The sequence below is a fragment of the Dipodomys merriami genome, unplaced genomic scaffold (genome assembly GCF_024711535.1).
Source record: "Dipodomys merriami isolate MVZ:Mamm:240054 unplaced genomic scaffold, mDipMer1.0.p SCAF_94, whole genome shotgun sequence".
NCBI lineage: Eukaryota > Metazoa > Chordata > Mammalia > Rodentia > Heteromyidae > Dipodomys > Dipodomys merriami.
In genome coordinates this window covers 1,792,655-1,810,004 of record NW_027206557.1, presented here as the reverse complement: position 1 = coordinate 1,810,004, position 17,350 = coordinate 1,792,655, and the positions used below count along the sequence as shown (strand labels likewise).

The window sequence follows — 17,350 nt, the reverse complement described above, 5'->3', positions numbered from 1 at the left end:
ATGTGGGAATGAGGATGAGCTAATATGAAAACCAGCTTTGGTGATTTTTTTTTTCTGGCTTGAAGCAGCTAAGTAATTCTTAGTTCTCCCTACCCATTGCCTTTCCCTCTCTTCCCATCTTTCTTTTCTTTGCCCCGATCCTTTAAAACCCCCATGTCCCCAGATGAGTGATTTATGACTGTGACAATGCCTGACATAAGCAACTTTAAGGGGGAATTACGGTTTTGGCTCCTGGCTTCAAAAGTTTCAGACCACAGTGATTCACTCTGCTGGGGAAGAACCTCGTGGTGGTGGCAGTTGTGGTAGATCTGCTCACTACATGGGGGACAGGAAGCAGACAGAAAGCTTGCCAGCATGAGCATGTTCTCTGGTTCTCCTTTTATTCCATGATCTCTGAGGCTATAGGATTGTGTACACACTTAGGGTAACTCCCTCACCCAACTTAGTTAATCCTGTCTGGACACATCCTCAAAAGGCCACTTGGATCTCCCAGGGATTTCTACGCTTATCTACTTATCAACCTAATCAGGTTCACAATCAAGATTAACCGCTGCCTGGTCTTATTAATGGGTTGTGTTGTAGCTTGGCTATCTAGGTTTAAGAGTAGTCTCTCTCTCTCTCTCTCTCTCTCTCTCTCTCTCTCTCTCTCTCTCTCTCTCTCTCTCTCTCTCTCTCCCTCTCCCTCTCTCTCTCTGTCTCTCTCTATCTCTGTGGGTCTCTCTCACACATACACACACATATTCTTTGAGTCTGTTTACCTAACAGCATCAAAGAGGAAAGAAGATTCTAGAAAGGAAAGAGATATGCTTGGATGGATTGACATGGCTTGTCTTGAGAAATAACTCGGTCATCTGGGTGCTGATGGCTCACACCTGTAATCCTAGCTACTCAGGAGGCTGAGATCTAAGGATCATGGTTCAAAGCCAGCCCGGGCAGGAAAGTCTGTGAGACCCTTATCTCCAATAAGTCACCAGAAAACCAGAAGTGGCGCTGTGGCTCAAGTGGTCGAGCACTAGCCTTGAGCTGAAGAACTGAGCGACAGCTCCCAGGCCCAGAATTCAAGCCCCATGACCAACAGAAATAAATAAATAAATAAATAACTTGGTCATCACACAAGCCTGGAGCAGGAGTGAAAGGTTGAAATACACAGGGCCGGCTGACATTTCCTGCTGAACCTGGGCCTGTCATTCCAGACCTTTCCCATTGAACTTGGGCCTGTCAATCCACTGGGAAAGTGCTGCATCGTGGGCCTTTGTTACCAGGGTGTTTCAGGTAGTGGAACAAGCTTGGAACTAGGGAAAGGCACGTCCCCCGGTGAGCGCTACACCACCATCCCAGTGTTTTTGCTGTGCCGTGGAATCTGCTTTGTGCTGCTTGCAGCTGCCCCCATGTTCTCCTAAAATAGACACAAAGCCTCCAAAATACATTGCTATTTTCAGACCAGCTTCCATTTAGAATAATTAGTTTCAGTCATTTCACTCAAGTTCGGTGTCTAATTGGGAAAGAAGTACTTATTTTATTTGCCCTAAAACTGTCTCTTTTTTTTCTTCCTTAATCCCTCCCTCCCTCCCTTTCTCCCTCCCTCTTCTTCCTGTCCTTCCTTCCTTCCTTCCTTGCTTGCTTCCTTCCTTCCTTCCTTCCTTCTTTCCTTCCTTCCTTCCCTCCTTCCTTCTTTCCTTCCTTCCTTCCTTCCTTCCCTTCTTGAACTTCAGAGAGCCAGTTTTCTAAGAAATGCTGGGCGGTGCCTTCCTGTCCCAGGCATATCTTAAGGCACCCTGCCCAGTGTGGGGCTCTGACCCCTCTGATTCCCCAGCCCTCCACAAGGCACCTTCCATCCCATACTTAGTATTGCAGCTCATATACCTTTTCAAAATATAAGTCCTGTGCTCCACTCCTCTTAGAGCACAGGGCCTTGCCCAGCCAGGCACCCCCAGTCCATGCTTCCATTTGGTCCCTTGCTGTCCCTGCTGCTGCCCTATTGGCTTCCCTGTCCTACAAAAGCTCGGTGTTTTCTCCATCACAGGGCTTTTGTACATGCTGCCCTTGCTTTTTTGGAATAATTTCCCCTCCCCTTTTTCTAATCAACTTCCCTTCCCCTTGAGTTCTGAGCTCAAATATCACCTCTTTGGAGAAGCTTACCCCAGCTAAGCCAAACCTCCCAGCTTATCATCATAGAGATACATAGTCTTCTAGAATTGCACAGTGAGAACACAATCATTAATGGTGTGTCTCCATCTCCACCCTCTTGGCCTTCATCCCAGGCTGCAAACTCAGGTTGGGCAGGGAATTGTCTCTCCTCCCCACCCCCCACCCCCCTGCATCGTAGCTCTAGACGCCCACGTGCCTAGTCTTTCTGTGTTGAAGACCTAATCCCCACGGGCTAGAATGGAGATGGGGCCTTTGGTAGCATTAGATTCTGATTCTGGGAGGGTGGCCCTCATTGTTGAATATCACCCCACTCGAGTCACGGGCTGTGGAAGTCTCTTCCTAGGAGACAACTCAGAGATGGTGGTGATATGTGCTGCTCCAGTTTGGACAGGGATGTCTGAGCTGATGACAAGGACACAGGTCATGTGATGCTGTGGTGCTTTTAGACACGCAGAAACAAGGCCACTTGCTGGTTGAGAATCATAGCAGACACAGGGTGACACCAGATGTTTTATTACGCACAGAATTAGAGGGAAAAAATAAAGGTGAGAATTGTTATTCTTGAGTGAAAGAAGTTACTTGTGAAGATTCCTGTCTTTGGTGCCTGTCAGACATTTAAAAAAGAAATGTGGTATATTTTGTGTTTGTAGATGGGAGAGGGGCTGTGTCTCTGGTGATTCATTCTTCAGGTGCCGTCTGTTTATTACAAACTTTAAAACAGAATAAAACACAACAAAAGGCTCTTCATTAAGCTGGGCCTGGCACCATATGCCAGTGATCTCAGTATTTGGGAGGCTGAGGTTGAGAGTTTAAGGCCACCCTAGGCTACATAGCACAAACAAAACAAAAAACAAAGAAAAAATTCTTAATTTACTTTGAGAAGCAAAGGTAATTTTAGAGTAAGCATGTGGGTGACAGTGTCTTTGAGGGTGGAGAAGGAGGAGGGGTGAGGTTTTGTTGCTACCTTGTTAGGTGATTGTAGGATATTTATAATGAAATGAACCACTAAGAAGCAGACACTGTTGCCAACCACTGAGACATACTCCAGTACAGCAGCCCAGGATGGCCACAGAGGGATTTTAGGAGAGTTTGTGATATGACAGCCCAGTTGATGTAGGAAGAGCAGAACACAAAATTATGTGTGTGTTCATGTGAGCAGACACATAGACTATGTCAGTAAAAGCACAGGAAGCAGCCTAGAAGGAAGGAATTGCATCAGAAATGTTAGCCATGTGGGTTCGTGCCTAATATTGTATGCCACTGTATTTTCTTTTTCTCTTATCTTGCAAGTAGTGCTAGAAGGTCATAAGCCTTAATGTAAAGAAAAGAGAAAAGTCACCAAGTATCAACTCCCATTTAGCATTAAGAGTCTTTGCATATGAAGACCCTGGGATTACAGCAAAACCTTCTAGAATGTTCTGGAAGAGCAGAAACGCACAGTGGAGAATGTTGAAGATGGTAATGGGGTCAGTTGTAGAATCCCTGAGGAGTGTTCTGAGGCCCACAGTCCCACCAGTCCTGACTGGCTCAGTTGGCCAGACCTAGATTTGCCCCCTGCCTGGCAGTGTGAGGCCCAGCCATCTGACTCTCACGAGGATTCTGAGTTTTCTCAAGCTCCAAGTGGGAGTATTGTCAACTCACTCAGGAAGTGACACAGAGCTTGATGGGACCCTGTGTGACCAGGGCCCACCGTACACCTGGCACAAGAAAGGAGATCCCTTTCCTTCCACATTCTTCCTCCCTTTGGCTCTGTTCTTCCAGGATCCAGACGTGAGCCTGGATATAGGTAACATCACTTCTCACAGTTACTAGGCTTACCCAATTTAACCTGCCAGGCTCACAATGTATTAAAAGTAAGCTCTTACTCTGGTTAACTTAGGGAGGGGCCCTAAGGTAGGATGTAGGAAACATTGAGGAAAGCTGGGTGGTGTCTTGAGGGGTCCTTGCTTAGGGGGACACTAAGCCTTTCAGAAGCTGTCCCTGTGTCCTGTTGGTGCCATGAGCTTGTTCATGGAGCTCACATGATAGTTGTCATGAAGAAGGAAAAGGAGTTTTAATGATTATGACCATCTTTCATTTCTGCTCCAAGTCTTCATTCACTGCTACCTTTATACCTTTTATCCAGCTTCTCTGAGAGTTCTAGAGTAGTGCAATTACAGAACAGGTGATGGCCTTGGCCAAGATTGTCTTCTCCCTTCCCGTCCCTTTCCAGAAGGGGTGATAGAACCCTAGAGATGTTCACTGTTGTGTCTAGAGCTCCCCCTTGCCCTTTCCCTTCCAGCCCATAATAGCAGCCTCTGAAGAAGGCCTTGAAGCTACAGAAGCACAACCAGGTCTGCTTTTGTAAACCTGAGTAGAAAGGGACAGCCTCTATACTCCCTTAGGCCCCAGGGTGTCCCGGGGCACCCCCACTAGAGGCAGCACTGTGGCAGGTGATGGTTTAGGGTGGTCCTAGAGATGCCCCACATTTTGCATTCTTCCTCACTTTCACCTGCTCTGCATTTGAACAGAAATGGCTCTGTCCAGCCTTGCTTGGTGGGGATGGCTCTTGTCCTTAGGAAAATACAAACCTGTGAGCTGTCTTACTGTTCTTGCATTTAGATTGAAGGAGAAAAGTGGTGGGAAAACTTTGTCTTATGTCCATGTCGCTCATATTCCATGGGGGAGCCCTGTCGCTGCTGAGAGGTGTGCCAGGACCTGCAGAGCTACCATTCACACAGAAGGCACTTAGCTCCCAGTAAAGCTGAGAACTTACTGCCCCATAGGTGATTCAGCCCTCCAAAATAGCCACACAGACCGGACTGGCCTTGAATGCTCTATGTAGTGAGTCTAGTGCTTGCTTCCCATTAGCATTCCTAAGTGTTGTCTTAGTACTTAGCAGGCTAAGGCAGGAGGCTCACAAGCTTGAAGTCAGCTTGGGCTGTCTAGCAAAATCCTATCTCAACAGCAGCAAAAGAATTGGTCTCTACCCTGTTGTCCTGTAGTATTCTGATGAAAGTTGACTCCCTTGACCTGGCATGACCTAAGACCTTTACCATGGCAGTCTTTATAAGGAGAACCCACCCCATCTTCATCTGACAAAACAGTTTGCATTCTCTGTGGCCACCACTGAGAATGGAGGAAATTAGCCATAACCATGTGGGGAACTCATTGTAGAAGGGAAGTCACGTCCTGAAGCAGGAAAGCAAGGGAACCACCAGCTCTGGGAAGCAGTTTCATCTGGAAATTTGGCCCTGAGGCTTCAGAGAGGAAACACCCTCCCTACTGTTCCAGGAAGCAGGAGGAGGTGGCCATGTGGTGTTTACTTTAAAATGCCTGCCGATACTGGGGACATTGTACCTCCACTTAACTGTGTGGTCACTGTCAGCAACACATCCTTATAAACTACTCACAGAGGCCAAGTGGTGTTCTAATGTAGACAGAAGATGAGGATTGGGCTGGGTGTTGGCTGGGAAAGCCACCTAGTAAAGTTAGAACACCTTTTTGATTTTTCCTTTCTTAGTAGAGTCAGATGAATTGAAGAATACCCTTTTTCTAACATGAGAGGGCCCAAAGGAAAGAATAAGGTCCAAGGGTCCCTAAGCAAGCAGGAATTCTTCTCAAGCCTTGGAGCCTTCAGCCACTGAGGAGATGAACTGTCTGCTAGTCCAGGACAAATCCAAGATGCAGGAAGTCCTGCAGTCACAGACTGAGTCCTTTAAGACTGGGAATTTCTAAAATCCAGTACCCTGGACATTTTGTAGCTAGCTGTCTGTTAGTATGTCTGACTATGAGGCCTCTTGTTGCCAAGCCCAAGGACAGGGTGTGAGCAAGTGACTCTGGTCATTTCTTGGATGCTAGTTGTGCTAGTCAACTTCCTGTTACTGTGATTTTTTTTTTAAATACCTGAGATTATAAGCTTCTAAGAAGGAAGGATGTATTTTGGCTCAGCCTCAGAGGCTTTAGTGCATGATCTTGTTGTTTTTGGGCCAGTGGCAAGGCAGAATGCCATGGTGGGGGTGCCTGGTGGAGGAGCTCACTCCCTCATGACAACCAGGAAGCAGAGATATCAGGAAGGTGCCACTTCCTCCCAGTATAATCCCAGCTTCCCCTCACCAGAGCTCTGCTGAGATAGCCCCTCTCGGGTGCAGCCCTCCTCCCCACCAGGAATAAACACCATTGGGGGCATCTCTGTACCCCACAGCATTGAAAGAGGATTCAGTGTTGAATCTGATGACCAAACGGACAGTACAGAGATTACCATTTTGGAAAAAGTCAGATTGACATTGAGGTACATAATAACATTTTGTTTTATTTTTGTTGTTATTGTTACTTTTGTGCTGGTCCTGAGGCTTGAACTCAGGGCCTGGGAGTTGTTCTTTACCTTTTTTATTTTATGCTTAAGACTAGTAGTGGACCACGTGAACCACAGCTCCATATCCCAATGAGATAGCAGCCCCCAAGATGGACTCCTCTGTGGTATGGATGTAAAGACTAGTCCTGTTGTGTGTGTGTGTGTGTGTGTGTGTGTGTGTGTGTGCATGCGTGTGTGTGTATGCATGCAAATGCATGCGTGTGTGTGTGTGCACCTGTAAGTGCGTGTGCTCTGGTAGTGGGGCTTGAAGTGAGGGCCTGGGTGCTCTCCTTTAGCTTTTATCAAGACTCTACCACTTGGGCCACAGATCCACGTCTGGCTTTTTGTGGTTAACTGGAGATAAGAATCTCACAGGCTTTCCTGCTCAGGCTGGCTTTGAACTGCAATCCTCTGATCTCAGTCTCCTGAGTAGCTAGGATTACAGGTGTGAATCATAGTGCCCGGCTTCCCCTTGGCTTTTCACACTCACTAGTCAGTGGGCCTTGTGCTCTGTGCCAGGCAGGGATTTATAGAGGTGGCTCGGGCACCTGCTGGAGTTCAGACACTGGGAACTCACTGTGAATGCTCTCCCCTTCCTTCCCCTCCCCATGCCTGCTCTCACTCACTCCAAGAACCCCAGCATTTAACCCCAGCTTCCTTCCTACCAAGTGAGCAATGTGGGAGTCAAGACTAGACTTTCAGAGCCTGGTCTCCTCTGCCCCTGGCCTCCAGCCGGAGACTGTCCTCAGCACTACCAGCCTCCAGGACAGAGGCAGAGAGATAAACTGGGCAGCTACTGGGCTTCTCAAACCTTGGCATGCACGGAGGGCTTGTCAGAACATGGATTGCTGGGCCTTGCCTGGAGTTACTGGTCCAGCAGGTCTAGGATGAGGCCAGGGAATTTCTGACAAGTTCTCAGGTAAAGACAATGCTCCCAGTCTCCAGACCACACTAAGAGAAACACAGGGCAGTGCTCAGAAGGACCCATGGTACCTAGTGGGCAGATGGAGGTGGATCAAGTGTCAGGCAGACACCATACCAATGATGAGGTGAGAGAAGATGGGTTGTCATGTCTGTAACCGTAGCTACTCAGGAGGCTGAAATCTGGGGATTATGGTTTGAAGCCAGCTTGGGCAAAAGAACATCCTTGAGACTCTTATCTCCAATTGACCACCAAAAATGTAAAGCTGTGGCCAAAGTGGTACAGCATCATCCTTGAACAGAAAAACTCAGAGACAACACCCAAGCCCTGAGTTTTGTCTCAATTTCTAGAGCCAGCCTGAGCTATGCAGTGAAACCCCACTTCAAAAATTCAAATGAAGCAAAGCAAAACCAGCCCCACATAAAGCATCAACCAAACAAAATTACCTCAGGAGAGAAATCTGATGAACAACTAGATTTTAGAATCCACTCGAGAGATGTAAGTCGACATGGTAACCAAGGAAGGTTTGGTCAAGAAAGCCTAGTGCTAATTACAGCCTGGAGGCTACACACCCCATCTGTGGGGTATGTGAGGAGAGTGGGATGGGTCCCCTGCTTGTGGGGCATGCCAGGAGAGGACCAGGAGCATGTCTGCCATCAAAGAGGGGCAGTACAGACATTGGGGCTTCTCCTATCGGACAACCCAGGGACTTGAGAGGACCAGCCTTGAGGGAAAACAGTAAAGGGCTAATCTGTGTGTGGGGCAGGGGCGGGGAGTCAGTCGTCCAACTCCTCATCCTCCTGGCCTCCGTGGCATACCTTTTATAGCTCCAGGGCATACTCTGGGACAAGCCTAAGCAGTCACACATATCCCATTCATACACAGGGGCATGTGTCCACAACGTCACCATGGTGACCCTCTGGGCCAAGCTACGGTGTCACATTTTGCCTGTTCTAGCCATTGTTTGGAGAAGAGGCAACCCCATGCACTCAGTTAACTTTTTCTCCTTTGGATTTAACACTGGCTCAGACACTTGGGTGCCTTGGAGTCTCTGGCTGCCAGAGCATGGATACGAACACTGAGAAAATCCATCTCTATGAACAAGACAGAGGGTGATTTCCAGGAATAAGACAGAGAACCTGTAATTTCATAGGTGACTATTTGTGATGTTACTTTAGTCATATGGATTGTTCCTTGTTTTGTTTTTTCTTTGTTAACTTTCATTTGCAAGACCTGTTTTGTTGAGAACACAAAGATCAAGTTCAACAAGTCTTGGATAGTGTGTGATTGAGTGACAATGTCTGACTTGCATGGCTGTTCTGTACCGGGACGTGCACATGCTGACTTGTTCTCTCTGTCTCTCTTTGCAGTTCTGCACTGAGCTAAACCAGCCAACCCTGCCTGCCATCCGTAGGTGGAAAGGGCCCCGGGGGAGCTGGAGGTCTGTTGTCTCTGAGAAGCCTTCCAGCCAACTCCAGAAGGTACCTACCTCCCACCCCTGCCTACCTGCCCTTGCATTTCATTGAACCATACGCGCTTTCCCCAATGAAGTGAGTGTGGGGGGGGGGGGGGCTTGAACTCAGGGCCTGAGCACTGTCCTTGAGCTTTTCCACTTCTGACTTTTTGGTGGTTAATTGCATATAAAAGATCCATGAACTTTCTTGCCCAGACTGGCTTGGAGACATGATCCTCAGATCTCAGTCTCCTGAATAGCTAGGATTATAATCACAAGCCACCAGTGCCCTTTTCAACTTCTGAAGGAAGAATTCCTAGTGTCCACCATGATTGGCTGTCCTTGGTGGACATGGAGTCTCACTGGTTTTTCTGCCCAGGCTAGCCTCAAACCTGTAGCCTCCCATCTCTACCTCCCAAGTGTACAATCAATTTATAACTAGCTCGGTGCTCACCCCTCTTGGTCCTCATAGAAATAATGATTCAACCTAACTTTTTTTTTTTTTTGCAGTATTGGGGTTTGAACTCAAGGCCTTGCCCTTGCTCAGTTTACTTGCTAGAGCCAAGCCTCTCAGGTAGATTTTTGCTGATTATTTTGGAGCTGGAGTCTAGTGGACTTTTCTGCCCAGGATGGCTTTGAACTGCCATCCTTAGGATCATCTTAGCCTTCTGAGTAGCTAGGATTATGAGTAGCAGGGCAGGTAGGAGCTGGGACTGGGGGTGTTGGCTGAGGGTGTAGGCTGGATACCTCAGGGGCAGCAGCAGCACAGACAGATTCGGAGCAGGCTGATAGCCTTAGCAGGGCCAACAGCATTAGCCTAGTACTGTTCATAACACCCCCAAAGCTGTCTGTCCCACTCAGAACTCCAGCTTCTGGCCTCTGTGCAGAGGACCATTGGCCAGGCCCAATGCCTGGCCATTTATCCAGCAAATATGGATCTAGAGTTTTACTGGGTTCCTGGTGCCACTATGCTTAAATAAAAAGTAATCGGCAAGCAAAACGGTGGGATTTAGGAAAGCTACTTAACTTCTCTGAGCAAATGGGGGGATAAAGTGCTACGTCGTGGCCTGGGATGATAGTGGAGCCTACTCTGTGCTCTCCCCACATACAGGGAGGAGCCCAGCCATCCTGACCATGTGCATGCCTGGCTGAGCAGTCCCTAGGCCCCTCACAGAGCCCTTTATGGCCCCCGTGCTGTGGTCTCTCCTGCCCTTGTCCCATGCCACGTCACTGGAGTTCTCTGTGTTCTTCTTCCCACAGGGGCCTGGGTACTCAGGATTCCTGTGGGATGCTGCAGCCGGGGTGGAGCTCAGAGAGGCTGCCTCGCAGGACAACTCACCCAGCAATGGGCACGGGAAGTCCCCATGCCCCAGCCCATACCTTGCAAGGTTCAAGGTACCCAGTCCACACCTTCTCATGATGGAGCAGGGCAGATAGAACTAGGATTTTGTTTTGATTTTATTCTCTCAGGATCAGGTCAGACACACTTCCTGGAGCTTTCTTGGCAGGTGACCTTGTCCAAGGCAACAGTGGCAGACCTTGACTCAGCAGGAAAACCAGACATCTGAGTGAGGAGGAGGAGGAGGAGAAGCCAAGTGTGGTGATGTACACCTGTAGTCTCAGCTGCCCAAGAAGCTGGGGCAGGAGGATTGCTTGACTCAGGAGTTAAAGGCCAACTTAGGCAACAATGAATGAAAGAATGAGTGAAAGAGTAAATAGAAGGATGAGGGAGGAGACAGAAGATCAGATAACTAGTTCCCAAACCCAGCACACAGCACCCCAGTCAGAGTTTCTGCGCTGACGCCTAGACTGTTTTTCAAAAATGCCATCCGTCTCTCCTCAGTCTGCCCAGCACTGGTAATAGAAGCCTGGCATTACAGACGGCTGGGCTGGGGGCAGCAGAGGTGGCTCCCAGGAGCCCTTTCTCAGATGCTGCTTCTTCCCAGGAGAAGGGGCCCAGGGAGGGACCCTCAAATCTGAAGGGGACCCAGAGGGAGCTCTGGCCCGAAGCGCCCTGAACCTGTCACTGGTTCAGAAATGCCCTTGCCCTCTGTGTCACCTGAGACCAGGAGCAGCCGAGCAAGTCCTTAAACCCCAGCTAGCTCACAGGTGGTCCCTTGAGACCTTGTGATTCCATGGAGCCTGAACCCCCCAGCATTGCTCATCCTGGCTGGAGGCAGGGCTGGCACGGGTCCTGCCTGTCACCTGGCGCTGTCCAGCGAGGATGGGTGTGTGCCCACTCATGGGGCACCTGTGGCATCTGTTTCTCCTCTCAGGCCCTGCCTACACACTGGTGGGTTTCTGTCTGCCATGTGTACTGGTGGCGTTGACTAGTGATTCAGCTACTGCTATCTTTTTTTTTTTCCTTTTGCCAGTCCTGGAACTTGAACTCAGGGCCTAAGTGCTGTCCCTGAGCTCTTTCACTCAAGGCTAGTGCTCTACCACTTAGAACTATAGCATCATTTCTGGTTTTCTGGTGGTTAATTGGAGATAAGAATCTCCTGGAGGGCTGGGAAGGTGCCTCAATGGTGGAGCGCTTACCTTGCATGCATGAGGCCCTGGGTTCGATTCCTCAGCATCACATAAGCAAAAAGAAAAAAGTCGGAAGTGGCGCTGTGGCTCAAGTGGTAGAGTGAAGAGCTGAGGGACAGCGCCCAGGCCCAGAGTTCAGGCCCCACGACTGGACCCCCCAAAAAAAACAATCTCCTGGACTAGCCTGCCCAGACTGAGTTTGAACCGTGATCCTATCCCAGTCCCCTGAGTAGCTAGGATTACAGATGTGAGCCACCAGTGCCTGGCAGCCATGGTCATCTTTAAAACCTCTTACACCATCCTGGCCCCTTCCTGTTTTTCACTTCCAGCCCTGGCATGTGTCTGAGCCATGATCCACCTATTTTGGTTTTGGGCTTTTAAGATTGTCTCACCCTGCAGCCAAGGTTGGCCTAGATGCCACCATCCTCCTGCCTTAGTCTCCTGAGTGCTGTGATTACAGACATGCACCACCATACCCAGCAAGGCAAGCTGCTTCAGTGAGCTCGTGAGCAAATGCTACAATGTCATGATTGGTCAGAATTCTCTGAAACAGTCCAGGAGGTCATTGGGCCTTGCATACTTCAGGTCACATGCTAACCTATGCAAGGGGTTGTGGACAGTTTTGAGGTGGTTTCTCTGCTGTTCACAACCTCCACTGGAAAGCTATCAGTCCTGACCATACTAATCTCCAACACAAGCGAAACAGGAATGTCTTTCCCTCCTGAGGGCTCTTCTTTCCCGTCTTAGCAATGTTTAGTCTTTGTTACCATGACACAGAGAAGGGCAGATTGCCCAACTGAGCAGCTGAGCGATGCTGAAATGGCTCAGAAGATCTACCACACTGTCCATCCATGGCTGCAGACCACAATCTACATGCGCCCCCACTCCCCCCTGCCCCCCCCGCCCAAGCTACAGGCAGGCCCCAGCGTACCTCCTGCTGACCTTCTGGGCAAGCCTGGGGGTTGTATGCATCTGAAGTCAGCTTAAAGCAAGCTTCTAGACAGAGTGGGCTCCAGAGGCTCACGACTCAGAGGAGAGCCATGGATGTATGTGGGGCCGGTAGAAAGGGGTCATGGCTCCCGTGCATCTGAACTGGAGCCCTTCAGGCTACCAGTGGATAAAGCCATTGCAACACATCTTTCTCCCGTAGAGTTCTTAATTTTGTTTGTCCTTTTCTTTTCTTTTTTTTTTTTTTGTACTAGTACTGGGGTTTGAACTCAAGACCTCAAGTTCTCACTTGGCTTTTTTGCTCAAGAATGGCACTCTTACCACTTGAGCCACGGCTCCACTTCTACCTTTTTTTTTTTTTTTTGCTGGTTGATTGGAGGGAAGAGTCTCTTAGACCTTTTTGCCCAGCTTGGCTGCAAACCATGATCCTCAGATCTCAGCCTCCTGAGTAGTAGCTACACTTCTGGCATCGGCTCACCTGATTGTTTACAAGGACAATAAAGAAACAAACCAAAACCTGACTCAGTGAGAGGAGTATGCTTCTGAAGTCCTGGGGAGCAGTGGGGGTGGGATGTTTAGCGTTAGCACCAGGCTAGGTATATGTGGGTAGAAAGGGATCCAGAAATGGGGTATTTGAGCCTTTTCTTTTGTTTCTGTCTGCCCAGGTGGGAAGTCATGACTTGAGCCTTGTGAACCTGCACCTGGCCGCCCTCCCAGGCGGGGAGAATTCCAGCAAAAACCACAGCGACAGCCCCCGGGTGGCGAGCTGTGTCCACACCCTCCAGGAGACCCTGAAAGGTAGGCTGTTGTGTTTTGTGACTGGAGACACCGGATTCTTCTTCCCATCCATGTCTCAGGCCACCTCGGCTGGCCACGGGTCAGTAGTCACGGGGATCGGGGACCGATCACACCCTCTGTGCCTCATAGAGCCTGGAGGACCCCACACATGATCCTGTCTTGGTCTCTGAGAACTTCTCTGTGATTTCCAAGGTGTTGTATTGTCTTGGTGGCTTTTCAGACCTCAACCTCAATTTTAAGGAAGTCCTCTTGTCTACCTACATGTTAACTCAACCCCTATTTACCAAGTGCCTATCTGTGCACAAGCCCTGTCCCAAGGGCTAGGTAAATACTGTTGAGCGGCAGTCCCTGCCCTCTGGCCTGTGGTGAGGGGCCCTGGATCCCTGGCCTGGAGACTCGGACATTCATCTAGAGGTGACAACGGTTCCCGGACATACTACCCAGGAAGTGGTCAGCACGGTGCCAGACTTGCAGTGAGGGCTTGGTGACAGGTCCTGAATGCCAGACAGGTATAGGTTGTTATTCCTGCCTTCATCTTCCTGTGGGAAACTGGCACTGCCTCCCCAGGTTGGTGCCAGCTCACCTGATTTGGGGGTTGGCTGTGATCTAGCCTGCCTGTGACTCCCGTCCTGTCCCCAGTGTTCCTGGCCCTGGAGGAGGATGCCGTCTGCAGCCCACAAGCGCCCTCTGGTGACATTTCGTGTCACTGCATGCTGCATGTCTCTCCCTCTAGGCTTTCTCTCTGGACATGCTTGTGGCAAGGAAAAAGACTGTGGGTGTAGTGATGCGTGTGTGACTTTGTGGACTGCTTTCCTTAAAACCTCCCTGGTAGATTGTGACTCCCTGGGGTCAGGTGACAACCCGGAGGGGCTCTCTTGACAGGAAGGTTCTCCACTGGGGTCCATGGTTCTTCAGAATCTCTGCTCACCTTGTGTGGGAATACATACCATCAGTGCCACCGCTGCAGTACTCCAAGGAGAAAACTTGTCCATCATGCCAGTTCTCACTTCAGTTCTTACACATTCACCAAAAGTTCATTTCCTCTGCCGTCTTCTAGCAAATGTTAGCGTATCCGATCTGGAGACTCTCAGGGAAGGGACTGAGCTACCTGTACACCAGCATGGATGGAATGCATTGTCTTGGCTTAAGGCCACAAGCCAAGAGGTGCCAGGACCCAGCCTCTCCCGAGTTCCCTGCCATGCTGAGTCTGTGCTTCTATGGGCTTCTGTCTCACCATCTGTGACTTTCTGTGGCTGCTCTTCCTCCTGGTTGATCTGGACTCATTAACTGAGGAATGAGGGAAAAGGAGACAGCAGTATCCCTGCTCTTAAAGAACATGACAATTGATTGGCTATACTTAAAGTCTTTTTTAAATGTCATGGTAGTGCATACCTGTAATTCCCATACTCTGGAAGCTAAGGCAGGAAAACTATAAGCTCTGGGCCAACCTTGCTACACAGCAAGTTTTTGTCTCAAAACAAGTAAACACACTGAATATATAAATATATAAATAAATATATAAATAAAGCTGGGCTGGGAAGGTGGCTCAGTGGTAGAGCGCTTGCCTTGCATGCATGAGGCCCTGGGTTCGATTCCTCAGCACCACATAAGCAAAAAGAAAAAAAAAGCCGGAAGTGGCGCCGTGGCTCAAGTAGTAGAGCGCTAGCCTTGAGCTGAAGAGCTGAGGGACAGCGCCCAGGCCCAGAGTTCAGGCCCCACGACCGGACCCAAAACATAAATAAATAAATAAATAAATAAATAAATAAATAAATAAATAAATAAAGCTGGGATGTGATAAATTATATAGGACCCTAGTCATTCACATACAGCGGCCAAAGGAGGTTGTATATAGGAGTGGTGGACAAAGGCTCAATTGTTATGGACAAAATAATATTCTATGAAATGAACTCCAAGAAAAGGAAACTCCAAGAAACACTCTTTAGATGTCATTGTTGCTGTTTCATTCTCTTTCCATTTTGTCTTGTTTGTTAGTTTGTATGTATTGGGGAGGGCCAGGAAGGGCACATAAAAGGTGGAACAAAGATGAACAAATACAACAGTGATACTCACCAGACACTATCTGGAAAATGAACTGGATATCTGTGGGTCGGGATGGGAGGGAAAGACTGGGAGAGAGTGACAGAAGGGGAAAAATGGTTCAAAAAAGAATTGTACTGATTATACCTGATTCATGTAACTGTAACCCCTCTGTATATCAGCTATACAAATACAAAGAATCTTAAAAAAAAAAAAAAAAGCAAAACAAAATAAGTGCGGAGCTGGTAACTCATCCTCTGGTTTCAGAGGCTGAGATTGGGAGGCTCACCATGACCCCTTCTTGAGCAATTTCTGGGTATGGTAGCGCATGCCTATTATCCCAGCTATGATGGGGAACCTAGAACAGACAGATCACGAACAAACTAGTACATGCCTGGGCAGGAAGCAAGACCCAATCTCAAAAACAACCGGACAACCCATGACAAAGGGCTGGGGAGGTGCAGGTGTATTGCTCTGCTTGCCTAGTAAGCAAAGACCCTGTGTTCAAATCCCAGTATTGCCAGAAACAAGTCAAAGCCAACATAATGTAAGAAATGAAACTGTAACAAATGTAGTGAATATTTCTTGGAGTCACTCTAGGGAACTTTTGTTGGATTATATTACGCTAAAAGATTAAAGAATAGCTGATCAAAATATCTTGTACCCATTAATGGACAGGCTAAACTGAGGCTCCTTATACAACCGTTTGAAGATAATAAAAAAGTATATGTATGATTCATTTTGGTCATAGACTAAGCAATTGACAATCTAGAAAACAGAAATAGTTCCCATATAAGGCGAAGTGACTATTTCTTGCGATATGCAGGGTTGATGTAAGGCAGTGCAAAAGTACTCGCACTTTATTTTGTCATGTCTGTCCCTGTTTCTAGTTTCTCTTGGAGCTGCCATAAAAAACGAACCAGGGTTCCTGGGTTCTAGGACCCAGACAGAAAAGACACCAGAGACCTGGCATGGTAGAATTCAGACCAAAATATGGTGGGTGTGCATCCTACATGCAGATTGTCCAACACACAGTGATTGCACATCCAGATCCACTCCCTGGGGTCAAGGTCAGCTTGACCAAACACACTTTAATAATAACCTCATTTTCTTCCTTCCACTTCCAGGAGAAAAAGATGTCATTCTTTTAGGGGATTTTGGCCAAGGACCAGAGAGCGCTGATCATGATGTTCTGCGGAGAGAGAAGTTCCATCACTTGATTCCCTCACACACCTTCACCAACATCAGCACCAAGAATCCCCAGGGCTCCAAGGCTCTAGACAACATCTGGGTCAGCAGAGGCTTGAAGAAGGTTTTCACAGGTAAGGCAGAAGTCTTCTGCCCCTGCTTCCTTTGGCTGGCCGTGGAGTCAGCACTCCTGGCCGAACTCATGGGGATTTTCTTACCTCTATGTGGGCATTTATGGGACTGTTCTTAGGTAATGGCCATATAATTATCATCTGATCAAAGACACTTCTGAGAGTGTGTGGTGGAGTTGATAAAAATTACAAGATACCTATGGCCTATAATGTAGTAAATCAGGTCTATTTCATGCCAGCCTCATTATAGATCATCAGAGAAGAGTTGAAAGGCACATAAGCATTCTGCAGATGTTTTTCACTGTCCAGGTACAGTCTTGTGGAGCACACTGTCAGGGTGAAGAGACATCACACAGAGTGCTAGTCAGTTTCCCCACACTGTAACAGGATTGAGACAACGAACTTTCAAAGAAGAAAGGTTTCACTTGATCTGGCTGCTTTTAGGACTGTGGCGAGCAATGCATCATGGCAGAAGTACGTGATGGACAAAAGTTGCTCATCTCAAGATAGCCAGGAAGCAGATCAAGGGGTTGACTGAGAGGTAGAAAGGGGAAGAGGCCAGAGTCCTAATATCTTTTTTGAGGACAAGTGAGAACTTGTTATGTTCTAACTAGGCCCCACCTCCTCAAGTGAGGGAACTTAAATCTAAGATACATACCACATCCTGATAGGAGGACCCCACACAAGGTGGGGGGTAATCTCAGCCCCGCACTGTAACCTGCTGACTCAGAAGACAGCTGATCTGCAACATTGAAGAACAGTAGGGTACATGAGTGCATGCATGCTTTTGTGTGTGTGTGTGTGTGTGTGTGTGTGTGTGTGCGCACGCGTTGCTATAGACCTCATTATGCATGCTAGGC

General features: G+C 48.3%; 1 protein-coding gene across 2 annotated transcripts in view; it reads left to right on the top strand.

Moving 5' to 3' along the window:
* Eepd1 (endonuclease/exonuclease/phosphatase family domain containing 1) overlaps positions 1–17,350 on the top strand; it is an 82,104-nt gene that overhangs the window by 62,077 nt on the left and 2,677 nt on the right. The window contains exons 4-7 of one of the 2 annotated variants that reach the window (XM_070014186.1): positions 8,774–8,884; positions 10,117–10,251; positions 13,002–13,134; positions 16,299–16,493. In XM_070014186.1, coding sequence (XP_069870287.1) covers positions 8,774–8,884; positions 10,117–10,251; positions 13,002–13,134; positions 16,299–16,493 — 574 coding nt within the window. The remainder of the gene's footprint in view (positions 1–8,773; positions 8,885–10,116; positions 10,252–13,001; positions 13,135–16,298; positions 16,494–17,350) is intronic. The other variant, XM_070014187.1, reaches the window with a different exon arrangement.